Below are 14,877 nucleotides of genomic sequence, written 5' to 3'. Positions count from 1 at the left end.
TTCCTACCCTCAGGCAGATCAACACTCACACTCTTCAAGTAGTGTGAGTGGTAAGGCTTGTTTCTTGCAATGGTCTCCGTATTTGCTTTGGCAGGTCTGTGTCTTTGTGTATTTTGTTTCTGGTTTCCCCTCTTTCCCGTGGTTTCCCAATTGACCAGGACCCCAGTCAGACAACCTCGCTGGAATAAACGTTGTCACACTCTTGTGTGCCCTTATCAGTAAGCATTGGTTCCCATCACCACCTCCTTTATCATTTGCATCAGGTTCATGTCCCTGTAGGTTCTTGTTCAGGTTTCCTCCTTTGCTTATTAAGCCTTGTTGTATTGAAAAAGGTCCTTGGCAAGATGCCTTTAAAGGAGTAGGCATTAGGGAACCTCACACTTACCTTTCTCTGTCTCTAGAGGCAGCCTAGGTGGTTCTTACAGTCCAGACACCAAACTATTGGATGGCTGAAGTTAGGTTGGATGAACCCAACACTGTGTGCCTAAAAAATTAATAGATTTAATAGATTCTCATGCTACTAAAGGCTCCTTTCATTGGGAATGATGTCTGCCATTTCTGGAGTTTGTCATATTAGTGATTACTTTGGGACCTGACATTTAAAGGAGATAACAGTCATTTTTGCACCTAGCCAGATGTTGCTGAGCTCTCTGGGGGGAAGAGAAGTATGGTGTTTATGAGTTAACTTCTTCATGCTTTGCTTACGTGGATTGCATGAACAAGGTATATTTGTCAGGGCTCCAGGACAATGGGCATGAATGTTTCTCTGCTTTCATATCTATAGCCTGTAAACCCAGAGAGCATATCCCCAAAAACTTCTGGGCTGAAAATGCCCACTCAGCCTATGTGCCACGCTCTAGAGTGTATATTCACAGCGTACTTCGATCTCCTTTTAACTACCAATTTCCTCTGGTAACTGCTTGCTATAGTTTTGGGGATGAGTGTCTTTATATTTCCCCTTGTGCTCTGGCAGGACGTGTGGTGGCTGTTTCTCCCTCTGCTTTCTTAAAAGCAAATGTGAAAAGTTTGTGTATGGGACAGAAGGCAACCACTCAGGTTCTCCCAAGAATAGTTCTGCTCCTAGCCCTTGAGAAACAAACCTGAAGAAGATACTGAATTTCCAGACCTGGTGCAGAGCAGACACACTGTGATCTCAAGCTTTGCCTTCTCTGTGGTGGAAGGAAAGTGAATCAATGCAGGGAGCTTTGAACACGCAAAATTAGACAGTACTGCAGTGCTATGACTAATGGTGCCATGTCAAATCTGCAGTTCATGATGAGTGGTAAATTCTAGTCTGTTGTCATTTGTTTTCTGAGCTGGTGACCTTGTCTACTTGATGACCTCCTTGCAGGCAGGGCACTTTTTCTGGCATGTGATCAGGATGTATCATTGCAGCAGAAGCCCAGAACCATCCTGGGTTTTTGGGGCCTTGTTTCCAAGGAGAGGAAAGCTGCTATTTCTGTGCTTTTATATGTGCTTTTTAGGGTTTGCTAAGCTGTTGAAGTAACCTCCAGCAAAAGACTTAGCCTAGTGGCACTGCAGAGATTTCAGTGAGTGCCCACTGCTGACTTAGGCTCTCTTGGCTTTGTGGTTTGTGGAGGTGTTTTAGAAAACCTGGTTCTGAAATGTCTGGCAAAGCAGCATGAATTTATTGACATACTTGCTTTTCCTCTACATACAGACCCTAATATGGTCAATGCAGGAGACATGAATGGTTCTGGCAACCTGATGGATTTTCTGGATGAGCCTTTCCCCGATGTTGGAACTTACGAAGATTTCCACACCATCGACTGGCTGCGGGAGAAATCGCGCGACACAGACCGCCACAGAAAGGTAAAGGTGTCGAGCTTTTATGTATCACAGTCCCTAGGTTACAGCCATCCTGGTGGTGAGAATAACAAGCGGTTTTCCTAAGTTTTTGCTTTCTACCTTGCTGTATGACTACAGGAGGTCTTCTAAAATTATGGATGCGGTATGTCTTGAGTTTGTAAATATGGAAGGTCTTCTGGCAACTTAATCAGCAGAGCATCTCTACAAAATGATTGGGACTGGAAGGAGTAGAGAGTAGAGCAATTATATATGCCTTGTAGGAGGTTAAATATATATATATATATTTTAAACATTATACACTAAAACTGTGTCAGCCTGAATCGGCAACATATCTATCTATCTATCTATCTATCTATCTATCTATCTATATGCTTAATTTCAGATTACAAGCAAAAGTAAGGAATCCATATGGGAGTTCATCAAGAGTTTGCTGGATGCCTGGTCAGGATGGGTTGTGATGCTTCTCATAGGACTACTGGCAGGTACGTGTGTTTTAGCATTACATTATGTCCAAAACCATCTCACCCAAGTTTGCAGCAGTGCCATCTGCTTCTCTTTTTACTTCATTGTCTTCCCACTGATACTTCAAGCTAAAAAAAAAAACTATGCATCCATGCAGTTATAATGCTTAATAAAAATACCCACTTGCAAAGTCTCCTACTGAGTGCTGACCTAGAAAAAGTGTTATTCACCAGCAGAGGGATTCTTCTGTTGCTTTTGGAAATAGACATCTGAGTGCTTTACACTCGATGGACTACTTCGATTTTCTGAATCTTTGATTCACAGAAGTCAATTTTATTGGTGGGAATTTTTTTCCTGTCTTCACTTACCTTAATTCTGCAATTAGTTGTTACAATGTGGGGAAAATATTGGTTGTGGATACTCAAAGGGGAGCTCTGTAAATTGCTATATCCACTGGTTTATCTTCTTTATATATGCATGAAGGGAAAATACAGCTTCAGACTCAGTTTCAGATCTGCTTCCAGGCCAGACAGGCATTACATATTTAACAGTCTCCTCAAACTCACACGACAAATTCATTAATTTCCCAAATTGCTCCTGTCTTCTGCTCAGTTTAGCACATCTTCCAACTTGGAAAGCTGCGCTTCTCTTACCAAGTTAAAACAGCTGCTGTTTTAAATGTTTTTTTTTCAGTGATGTCAGAGTGTTCTTGTATCATACTGCTTGGTAAAAGCATGATGCAAAGTTTCACAATTTCCAAGCAGTGTGAATTTCCTGCTTAACAGCTGTCAAGTGAATATGTTTATTATGGTTGCTCAGGAGCCTCAGAAGTACTGGGGAAGTTCTTGAGAAAAACATTGCTGAAGTGTGATTTTTGGCAAATTACGTTATTTGTAGGGATACATTTGTTTCCACAAAAGCTTTGATGGGAAGGTGAGGTGGGAAGAGAGTCTGATAGACTCTGCACAACTAGGGCTGCTGAAACCTGTCTGAAGGCCAGGGTAGGCCTGATCTGGGTAGCAGAATTGGCTTGAAAATAAATTTAGAGCAGGCCCTTGAGAGCTCTAGGGACCTTGCACAAGCTGGTCAGTAATCCCCTCACTCATAGGGAGAACGTGATATACACTCACATACTCCTATTTCAGTAAAAATATCCCAGAAGGTTTGTTTCAGTTCCAGTTTGAAATGAAACCTCATTCCAAAATCCTCAAGGCTGTTGGAGACCAGAGTTGCTGACCTCTGATAAGCTCTAATGTACATCCAGCTTGGGAACGGAGATCAAGGGTAAGCCGCAGTTGACATGTGTTGCTTTTGCAACCTTTACAATGACGAGGATGCAGGGCAACATGTTTTACCTCAGAGAGTAAACTCAAATTGTTTTTAAACTGGGGCAAGGATTTTTATATCAGCTAGAGGACAAAAATTACCTCATGATCTGGGCTGAGCCCTGTAGACTTTTTCTGCCTGCTGTTGAAATGACATGTGCTCTGTGCCTCCGGCATTTCTGGGACATGGCAAAGATGGAAAGTCACCATCTCAGCCTCAGCAAGGGGTCAACACCCCTTTGATGAGTGAGGGGATTATTGATGAGCGGATGAGGTGTCTTAACCAGGTTTGGGGATGAAGGAGGGGAGGTGGGTGGTGCAGTCGAGAGGTGCTTCAAGTCGTTTTCCTCTCTGCTTGAAACATTGCCTGCTCAGAGAAGCCAGCCTGCCATGAGGGCACCTGTGTGATCACACAGGGCTGCATGGATGAGCCTGGCTCCTCCATGGTCCTTCTTCCCCTGCCGAACAGGCAAAAGCTGCTGCTGTTCTGAGGGCAGTAGCCTGGCTCAGCCGCGTGGACTCTGGATGAGCCCTTGGGCAGCTGAGCCCAGGCATTACCAGGGGCAAGGAGAGGGGATGATGAGTAGTGGGAGGGGAGCTCTGTAAGTTGCTATATCCACTGGCTTCTCTTCTTTATATATACATGAAGGGAAAATACAGTTTCAGACTCTGAAACATAAACCCAAATAATTTTGACTTTTCCAATGCAGATTTTTTTCAGTGTTTTAGTTCTACTGAACTGCACCAATAATTTTTCTTCAAATCCGTTACTGGTTTCCTGAAATTGTGTAAATGATTACTTGTAAAAATAACGTTGAATTCTACTGTCCATTATGTATGAGAGGGGTTTGGAAAACACTAAATGATTCTTCTATGAGTTGGTGGTTTAATGATTTCCAGAAACCGCCTTTCTGTGCTCTGACTGCTCCCAGTCTTCCCTTTCCTGCTGGTCCTGGGTTCATGAGGACACATCTGCTCTGAGGGTGCTGGTGTTGGGGCAGGTTGTTATTGCTGATGGGCAGATGTCCTAGAAAAAGCAGGATGTTCCCTTTTTGTGTGTGTGTGTGTCTGGGCCCATCAGGTTTACCCGTGTCTGTGTCCAGTGGCCACCGGGTGCCGCTGTAGCTCTATGTAATTACTGGGGAAAAAACTGAGGTGAGGGTTAGCTTGGTATAGAGAGGGTTTGAAGGATAATTTTATTCTGTGTGTTTGGATTGTTAATGAATGTACAGATCGAGAGGCCTATCCCAACAATTTCATAAATCAAAGTTTGGCACCCATATCGCTTCTGTACTGAAATTGTCCTTCTAAAATATTGCTGCACTGGGACCAGTGAGGCTATAGGAAAACTTACATACCCTCTTCCTCCCCTACCCTTGAAATTCACAGTGTGGTATGTGTACCCCACATGAAGTCCTGCTTATCTCCATCAAACGGTGCACCTGCCTGGGACAGACTGCAGGATCAGGCCCTACAACAGCTATGCCTTCCCTATTTGGCAAGCAGTAGGAAATTGATAATATTTAAAATAAAAGCTTACGAGAGAGCATTGAAGGTCAGACAACAAGCTGATGTGGCTGTTTCTCTGCAAATTCATTATTGCCCCTAGTTCTTTGCTATATCCGTGCTTACATTGCAGCTGCTTCCCCAAATTGTGTATTTTTCTTGTTATTATGATCAGTTTTTCCTTGCGACTTGGTACTTTTTTTAATGCCATGTTTTCTTGTTCTGCATTTCTTTTCCCAGGCACGTTAGCTGGAGTGATAGATTTAGCTGTGGATTGGATGACAGACCTGAAGGAGGGTGTCTGCCTGTCTGCCTTCTGGTACAGCCACGAGCAGTGCTGCTGGACGTCTAACGAAACGACGTTTGATGACAGGGACAAATGTCCCCAGTGGCAGAAATGGTCTGAACTTCTTGTAAGCCAGTCTGAGGTACGGGAGACCTGATTAGGCTGGGGTCGCAGCAGGCCGGGGAATGCCCTTTTTCCACATGTGCTGACGTTCCCTCCAGAGAGGTTCTCTGAAAGAGAAAGTAATGAACTGAGAGCTCTGCGAAAAAAGACATTTCCACAAGCAATATCTGCTTAACCTGGGAGAGGTCCTGGTATTTCAGTGTCGTCTGGGAGGAAAAATGGAGAACTGTGAGATTGCTCTCTCTTTTTATCAGTATTAAACCAAAAGTGTTTCATAACACTCATAACGTAATCACTAGGGGACCTTAGCTGCTATCCAATTTCATGGGACAAAAAAGATGATCCCTGACAAATACATTGAGGAGGAAATGTTGGGGATTGCAGATGTTTTTTGTGTATTCAGATTCTGTGAATAGTAGTGGGAGCTGCGTAAGAGCCTTGCAATCAGTTCCTCTATCAGATAGCAACATATTTAGCTAGTGCTGAAAGCTGGGGAAATAATGGGCTTCCTGGGAGAGGGCCAAAGTGAAAAATTTGCAAAGGAAGGGACAGGAAGGAAAAAAGCTGATCTGGACTGATATGAAACTTACATTTTAAGAGCCTTTTTCTATCCTTTTTTTAAAAAAAATGTAGTAATTTTAAATACAAAGGATGTTGTTTCAAAGAAAAACAGGTAAAAAATTAATTTTGAAGACATCGGAAGCGGCGTTTCTGTACTCCTTTTAGCAGACAATACTTTTATAAAAATATGAAAAGGACATTTTATTTTCAACCTAAGCTATTCAATGTATTGAATAATATTAATCCCTTCACAACCCAAATTTTTGGGCAGAGCTATTGTCTTGAATCCCCTTTCCCCCCTTTCTACAAGTGACTTGAATATGACATGGAGGTAGGATGAATGTGGCTTTGAAGAGAACTGACTTAAGTATGTAATGGAACTATTTAAAAAAAATAAATCTGATAATGTAGTTTGGTCAATAACAGGAGAAGAAAGAAATATAATTCTGTGGGATAAATCATCTCCAGCCAGGCAATTAAAAAATGGGTGACTTGGAGAGATTATCTCAGGTCTTGCCCTAGTATGGAGGTGATCTGGTCCTGCCAAAAGAGTTAGAGGGCATCTTTATCATCATACAAGTTTGCCATTGATGTTCCTTTCAGTGTTGCTTTAGGATTACAGCACAAATAGTACTGGATGAGAGTGTCTGTGAATATGTATAGCCCAATTTTCCATAGTTCTAACTAACCATAGTGAAAGTAGTGGGGTTCTCACTGTTCCTGAATATTCCCACCATTTAATCCCAGTTTGTAGTCCACAGTGCCAAGCTTCCTTTTGCCAGAGGTTTGCCAGGTCCTGACTGGTCTTCATCAACAGATGGTTTGGGGGGCTGTGTCTTTGTAACAGGGAAGAAATATTACCTTGGTATAAAGTTGCAGGACTGGGGACGATGTTGTATTTTAAGAGAACAAAAAAATGTGGGAAGGAAAAAAAGAGGAGAATGTTACAATTGTTACGGGATTTGGAAATCCTGTGCATGTGTTGGACATGCTGTTACTCTGAAAGGCTGGAATACATAAACAGGACATATCCTTGAGAAAATTTATTACTTTCACCTGCTGCTTGAGATCGGCAGCCATGGCTGCTGTGTGGTGTGGCCTGTAAGAAAGGTATCAGCTAGGTGGGCACTGTGAAACTACTCTCTTTGTATGCAAATTTGATTTTTCGCCCCCTAGTCTACTGTTACAGTGGGATAAAAACCCATTAATTGTGGCTTATTTTTAGGCCCTTTCTCGAAACAAATGGGCCTCTAAGATCTGTGAGTTCTCAGAGTAGAACTCTGGGCCTTTGGAGAAAACAAGCATTGGCCAGCAGAGGATGGCATCCTGAGGGGTGTGGTTTATTTCAGTATTCTGAGTTTGTGAGGGTTCTTTTCAGCTGTGTTCCATCTGTACCTAAATTGGACTGACACCATATCTTGCAAACTAAAATACAAAGTTTTGCTCAGTTCTCCTGCTTGCTTCTTTACTATTGCTGCCAGGGTGAGTCCTTCGAGCCACTAGTGGAAAAGGTCTTAGCAGAACCATCTCTGCTGATGAGCTTTTCTGGTCTCCAATACCAGTGTAGATGCTTAAGACTTTTTTTGGTTCAGGCCTTTGGTAATGGCACATAATGAATGAGAAATGAACCATTTGCTCTACTGAGTTACTACTACTTCACTTCCCAAAGGTTTTATCATAATTAATCATTATCAACTGCTGTAACTGGACCTGCAGGATGCCAGATATCTGGAAAATGTAACAATGAGAGTTGTCCCAAGGTATAAGACTGAACTGGCCATACAGACTCTTGTGGGGTCCTGCCACGGTGCAGTAGGTGTATGTGTGATTGCAGTAACGAGCTGATAAAATTTTCATGTAACTTCTCAGATGTGAGAGAAGAGGAAGTAAAAAAAAAACAACCCCAAAGTTAATTTGACTCCAGTTAATTTAGAAATAAAACTGCAGTTTTCACTCCACGTTGTAGGGCCAAGTCGATACAGCAACTGTCATTGTCACAATGACATTGGTCTTCTTTGGAGCAAGTCCAGGTTCACACTGACAGGAGAATTTTGCCCTGTGGCAACATATCCAGGGTTTTCTCTAGAGGAAAAGTAAATATTGCCATAGCTGTTTCTAATTTAAAGCTCTAGAAGAAGACATTCATGAGGAAATGAGACCGTCTTCAGCTGTAGCAACAAAGACCCATGGTTGCTACAGATGGATGTCAATCACTGACAGTGTGGGATCCATGACTGCTTAGTCCCAGGGCACTGGGAGATGGCATCGTATTGCCCTTCTGTTGTTATCAGCAAAGCCAGCTGCTAACTTCAGCAACCACAAGAGGACCTTAACAAATGGCCCTTCTTCCAAATATATCCGTAATGATAAGGCCAGTGGTTCCCTTACCATCTTTTCAATTGGACAGAGACCTGGAAAATGAGGCTAGCAAGTATCTGTGCTGTTAAAGGCTGATTCCTCACAGGTTTGCAAACAGGGAGGTTTCTCAGCTCTAGGTTTTTTATGACTGGGAGCTGCGCCTGACCAGCTCTGCTAACTGAATACACGGTACAACTGATTAATGCCTGTTTTCCTACTTGATTTATCATAATGTTGATATCCAGGCTGCTGTCCTGCAGAGCAAAGGCAGGGGCCCCGATATTCTTGAGCAGCTGGGATTGCATCCGGTAGGAAGAGTTCAATTAGAGGTGAAGGATTCATACCAGTTCATGCACTGAGCTTTGTCTTGGTTTTCATTCTGCACTGTAATGTTGCTGGAGGAGATTGTTCAAAGACTTAAGATCCTTGTATCAATTCGATGCCTCTGACTAGATTATCTTTTGTCTGTGTAGGTGGGTTTTTGAAATTAATCTAAATATTATGCGTATGAAGATGGAGGGGTATTCTAAGGCAGATTTTAACAACAGTTTTGACTTGACCATTGAAGACAGGTAGAAAGCTTGAAGGTCACTACTGACTATGCTTTCACTGTGGCACTGCACAGTCAACCATTGCTAATGATCGTTAGCATTTCCATTTAATCAGTAATGCTATTCACTTTGAAGCCAGGTTTTAGTATTGACTGGAATGCTTTTAAAATATCAGGGCAAAAATGATTGAGATGCGTCTGAGTGGGATCTGCAAGCCATTGTGTTTTTAAATGATTTTCAGCCCTATCATATTATAGATAGCATGATATAGAAGGAAAGGATTTACCCTTCCCGTTTGTGAACTGAACTGGCTACTGATATATGCAGGGATGTCATTTGGAAAGGTCAGCTTCTGCATGGAGGGGTGACCTTTGAATAGCAGCCATCAGAAAAAGATGTATCAGGATCTCATCCCCTGTCACCTGCCATGAGGTGAACACAGCAGATTCCTTCATTAGGTGGTTTTTTTTATTACAAATTACTTTTGCCCTTATGACAGATTTATTTGATGTTTTGGAACTTCTTGTGGTTGGCTGAATTTTTTAGTGCTTGAAAGATGCTCTATTTAAGGTGTTTGTGTCCCTTGCAAACAGACAATATGGACTGGGTTAGGTATATGTTAGTATGCTGCTTCTTTCCATGAGTAATAACATTGTTGAAATATATAAAGTCATTTGTCCTTCCTAAGGAAAAGCAGCAGCTAGCATGTAACTGAAAAGACCAAGCTCCATGCCATCATGATCCCTAGTAGAAGTGTGAGATTTACCAGCCTGCATTTGTCTAACAATGTTTGTTACTGTTATTTTTCTAGGGTGCAAGTGCTTACATTCTAAACTATTTTCTATACATTATGTGGGCTCTGTGTTTTGCTTTCCTGGCAGTCTCCCTGGTCAGAGTGTTTGCTCCCTATGCCTGTGGCTCTGGAATCCCCGAGGTGAGTTTCTTTTTGTGGATGAATATCCAAAAACCAAAACAAAGAAAAGATAATTTGCTGCCTTTTCCCATTTCAAAACTGTACTATGAGATAGCACAGGAACAAGAAGATTGTCTTTCCACCTCATCTGTCTTCATTCCTCTTTCTAACGTGCCTTTATGGTCCCCATCTAAATTTTTCATAATAGAAAATGTTCAAATGCCACTGTGACAGGTTAATATACATACTTCTTCATTGCCAGGGCTTGAATTAAAAATCAGCAGCTCCCAGTCATCACTTCATGGACTCCAACTTTTCATAGCTGAGACACATACTCACTAGAAGTTTATATAGAATTTTCCATGGATGAAATTACTTGGGCCAGTTACAAAACCAGTAATTTTCTAGGCTAGGCTTTAAATAAAAACAAAATAAAATAAAGAGGGAGTGCTACAAAGCTAAGGTTTCCTAAGCTACTGAAGATGCAAAATGCCTATCATTTGGGATGCTTGAAAAGTGTCTGACTGTCCATCTTCTGCAAGTTGTGTCCTTGTATACCATGTCAAGCTGGCATAACAGCATTATGGCAGCCAAAACCTCTACTTGTTTTTTGGTATTTCACATACATACTGAGCCATTGAGTCCATGTCTAAGCTGTTAAAAAGAGGAACCCTGTAATTCAAGCAGCTCAGCTACTCAAATTCTTGGAAATCAGGGCAATCTTTTGTCGAAAGTGCTATAGAACCACTAGGATTATTACATAGGAATCAGGCAAACAGAATCAGCTGCCCAAATTTTAGAAATCTTGGCATGATTTTTTTTTTTTTTTGCCTCTAGGAGAAGCATTCAAATGATTCATAGCCAATCAGAAAAAACTCTACCATAAATAATTTGAAATATTTAAATAATTTCCATGTTTCAAAGTAGTCATATGTGCGTGTTTGTTACATATTTGATATATCTTTGTTTTTATAAATTTTACATAGTTAACTGTAAATCTTGTTTCTGAGTGGTAAATGTCTCATGTGGGGTGATGCCTAGCTCCAGTGCATTTCCAGGGCTACAGTCCAAACCCAAATCCCACTCTGCAGTCTGTGTGTCATGCATGTGCATTGCACTTTATTCTAGCCACTCACATGCAAAACTAAGAGAAAACGTGTAAAAATAAGATCTCTTGGGCTTTCTCATTTCATAATACTCGCATGCTTTTATGGCATGGTCATTCCAAATATTTAGTACTTCTTTTTTTCTTGTTTTAACTTGGGAAAAGTCTGCGGTTGTTTATTTGCTTTTTTCTGGTTTGTTAAAGCTGGGTCTAGTTCAACTCTGATCCTGTAAGCCAAGGAGATCTGTAACAGTTTCATATTTCTATTGATCTCTGTAAGGCTCCTTACTGACGCAGGGGACCACCCCTAACAACAGTAAAAGTGTGGTCTGCATAACCCCTGCTCAGCTATCACTGTGGGAAAGCTGCCCTACCTAGAGTTTCCCTCTCACCATCACTGTCTCTTTCCAAGCAGTCCGTGATTGTTTTTTTTAAACTACACTATGGTTTTAACTCCATTTGCAAGCTCAGAGTAGAAAAGGTTTCTTCAGTTCTTCAACATGTTCTTCCTGCTTTCCAGATAAAAACCATCTTGAGTGGGTTCATTATTAGGGGCTACCTGGGAAAGTGGACACTTTTAATCAAAACAGTCACCTTGGTTCTGGTGGTATCTTCAGGCCTCAGCCTTGGGAAAGAGGGGCCGTTAGTCCACGTGGCCTGTTGCTGCGGAAACTTCTTCAGCAGCCTCTTCTCAAAGTACAGCAAGAATGAAGGAAAGCGGAGAGAGGTGAGGTTGGCTCAAATCATCTCTAATTCCTCTGTCCAGATACTTGGTGTTTCAAAGGACTCATGCCTTATATGTAAATACTTGCTTTGTAGGTGCTCTCGGCTGCAGCTGCCGCAGGGGTTTCTGTTGCCTTTGGGGCTCCGATTGGAGGTGTGCTTTTTAGTCTGGAAGAGGTGAGACCTGGCAGTTCACTTGCTTTGATAAATACATTTTCATTTGATACCTTCTTCTAAAGCAAAGATAATCTTTGATTTCTAGTAAGAAGAAATAACCAGGCATTTTAGCATAATTTGAGTAAAAGAAGAGCACTGGCTTTCTGGAAAGAAACAAAATAATTTAATCTGGAAATGTATCACTGTGCTGAGCTTTCTCCAGCTTTCAGCTTGTTGTTGCATGGGCCAAGCTCTTGAGCACCTGTCTTACTGTCTCAAGCCAGCAACTTTGGATTTAGAATTACTGATTTTTCACTGGTTGCTGCTATCTGAAATCTGAACATGTCTTTTTCTAAAACCTTTGTGAACACTTTCTGGCTGCAGTAAGGACTGGTATTCCCAGTAAAGCCAGATGTAGAGTCACAGATGGATCACACGAAGATGGCTTATTGTGCACAGTGCTCCAGTGAATAATTAAAACAAACAGCCTCTCTCAAACTCAGTGAAGTGTTTACGGTCTCTGCTTGGTTTTAGGTCAGCTACTACTTCCCTCTGAAAACACTCTGGAGGTCATTTTTTGCTGCTCTTGTGGCTGCCTTCACACTGAGGTCCATCAATCCTTTTGGAAACAGCCGGCTGGTCCTGTTCTATGTGGAGTACCACACCCCCTGGTACATGGCCGAGCTCTTCCCCTTCATCCTGCTCGGTGTCTTCGGTGGCCTCTGGGGGACCCTCTTTATCCGATGCAACATCGCCTGGTGCAGGAGGCGAAAAACCACCAGACTCGGCAAATACCCTGTCCTGGAGGTCATAGTGATAACAGCCATCACTGCCATCATCGCCTACCCCAACCCCTACACCCGGAGAAGCACCAGCGAGCTGATCTCGGAGCTCTTCAACGACTGCGGTGCCCTGGAGTCCTCGCAGCTCTGTGACTATATCAATGACCCAAACATGACCCGGCCAGTGGATGACATTCCTGACAGACCTGCCGGCCCCGGAGTCTATACCGCCATGTGGCAGCTCGCCTTGGCTTTGGTGTTTAAAATCGTCATCACGATATTCACTTTCGGCATGAAGGTAAATCGGAGGCGGATGTGGAAGCTGTTGTGAGCACGGGGCACAGCTGGGTTGCTGTCAGCAACTGTGGTCTATCTGGCAGGGCTTGTGTGCCTCTGGCCTACCCCCAGCCACGCAGATATGGTTGAGATGCCTGGTGGTTCACCTGCCCAGCAGCACCTTGCTCTGTGGGCCCCTGTCACAGCAGAGGGATGACCCCTGCTCTTCCACCTTCTAGTCATCAGTTTTACTAAGTGAAAAAGGAATGTGGGTGGGAGTTTAAATTGTTGCCGATAAGCAAGTTTGAGATGATTCCCACTGCAGCTGTCTTTCAGCTCTCTCAGGGATATGGACTATTTATATTGTTGTTTGTCTTGCTGGATTAATGTTTTAATGTGCCTCAAGGTAGCTATGGCCAAGGAAGTAATAGCTTTGAATTTACTGATTTACAATTTAAAACCTCACAAAAATATAAAAGTAGCTGAAAAGTTCTACTTTTGAAGCTTTTTAAGAACTGTATCTTGGGAAAACAAAAGAGGGAATGAGTGGGAGGACTGACAGATGTATCATTTCATTATTCTGGATTTGCAGCTTTTTTGTTCCATTCCTCCTCCTTCTCCCACGTAAATGGGTGATGACAGGTCCAAGAACAATTTATCCAAGCTTTCAATACATATAAAGCTGTTTGTGGTGAGTTTTATATATCTGATTGCTAGGGTCCATATAAAACACGTATCTGTCTACAGCTCCCATTATCTGATCATTTTGTTTTGGATCTGATTGCAGCAGAGTGTGGGAAGTTTTTCTGAGTTACACACTATATGTCATGCCACACTCAAAGCTAAAGCATCTCATCTATCTTTTAAAAATGTAACTAGAACTGAGGATCTGTCTTTTAGAAGGCTTATTACCTCAAAAATAGTAGGAAGTTGTTGAAGATTTGGGGGTTTTGTTTTCTCAATTTGGAATATCCCTGATGGCAAGAACTCCTGAATAGTAGGTGGCCACTTAGGACCAATGATTGAGTCCTGCTGATTTCCTGAGCAGGGAGCATGAGTGGGAATTTAAGAGCCCAGGTGTAATATTTCTGGAGGAAGATTTGAAATGAGATGCCCTTCACCACAGGAGGTGCTCACCTCTGATAACAGAGGTGATTTGCTGGGGCTGGCAGCTAGTTGTTGTTAAAAACTACTGAGTGTGGGTCTTTATTTGATACGTGGTTCTTTATTTAGTCTGAATATTTAAAATTTGTTAGAAACAATTGACAGATTCAACTATCATGGAAAATAGCAGGTAAAATAGCTTTACCCACCAAATCTTGAAGGCCCAATCCAATGGTACTAGCAAAATTAACACTACAGGGTGGGGAAGATGGCTCCTGCTGTTGTCAGCTCTAATGCCCCTGAGCCATGCTCAGGTTGTTAGTTTAGTTTTCTAGGAAGCTCAAGGTATATTTTTAGAATTAAAAATATATAACAACATTTCCTCTCTATAAAACAACAAAAAACTCCATGCAAGCCCTTGCAACAGATCTGAGTTGTCTTCTCTGCCAGGAAATTTGTCTTCAACTTGACAGGTGCACGTGGCATCTAAGAGAAAAAGCACCTCGCTATGGCAAAGTGAATTTTCATTTTCTTTTTCTTTTTTTTTTTTCCATTTCAGTGTTGTTTTTTCATGATTTGTGACTTGTCGTGTAGCAGACAACAAGGTAATGACTCACAGAGCTTCCTGTAAAATATATAGCAAACTGAGATGAAGAAATAGCTGCCTCTGGGCAGTAAGCCTCCTTTCTCTACAATTTGACTTTTACTTTAAATTCTGGCCTGATTTGGCCTTAAAAAGTAGTAATAAAACTGTAAAGTACTTCACGTGATAGAGGCTAAAATCAAGATGTTCTTTTCAGTTAAGCTTATTCTTAA

The 14,877-nt window shown here is 42.0% G+C and overlaps 1 protein-coding gene across 2 annotated transcripts in view; it reads left to right on the top strand.

The window, feature by feature from the left end:
• The first annotated feature begins 1,684 nt into the window (after positions 1-1,684).
• CLCN4 (chloride channel, voltage-sensitive 4) overlaps positions 1,685-14,877 on the top strand; it is a 24,210-nt gene continuing 11,017 nt past the window's right edge. Inside the window, exons 1-7 of one of the 2 annotated variants that reach the window (XM_010191980.1) lie at positions 1,685-1,833; positions 2,213-2,312; positions 5,364-5,551; positions 9,814-9,936; positions 11,541-11,747; positions 11,840-11,920; positions 12,434-12,979. In XM_010191980.1, coding sequence (XP_010190282.1) covers positions 1,690-1,833; positions 2,213-2,312; positions 5,364-5,551; positions 9,814-9,936; positions 11,541-11,747; positions 11,840-11,920; positions 12,434-12,979 — 1,389 coding nt within the window. In that variant the 5' untranslated portion in view covers positions 1,685-1,689. The remainder of the gene's footprint in view (positions 1,834-2,212; positions 2,313-5,363; positions 5,552-9,813; positions 9,937-11,540; positions 11,748-11,839; positions 11,921-12,433; positions 12,980-14,877) is intronic. The other variant, XM_010191981.1, reaches the window with a different exon arrangement.

Source organism: Mesitornis unicolor, unplaced genomic scaffold (assembly GCF_000695765.1).
Source record: "Mesitornis unicolor isolate BGI_N332 unplaced genomic scaffold, ASM69576v1 scaffold27459, whole genome shotgun sequence".
Classification (NCBI taxonomy): Eukaryota; Metazoa; Chordata; class Aves; order Mesitornithiformes; family Mesitornithidae; genus Mesitornis; species Mesitornis unicolor.
The sequence above is the reverse complement of the archived record's forward strand: the minus strand, read 5'-3'. Positions and strand labels throughout refer to the sequence as shown.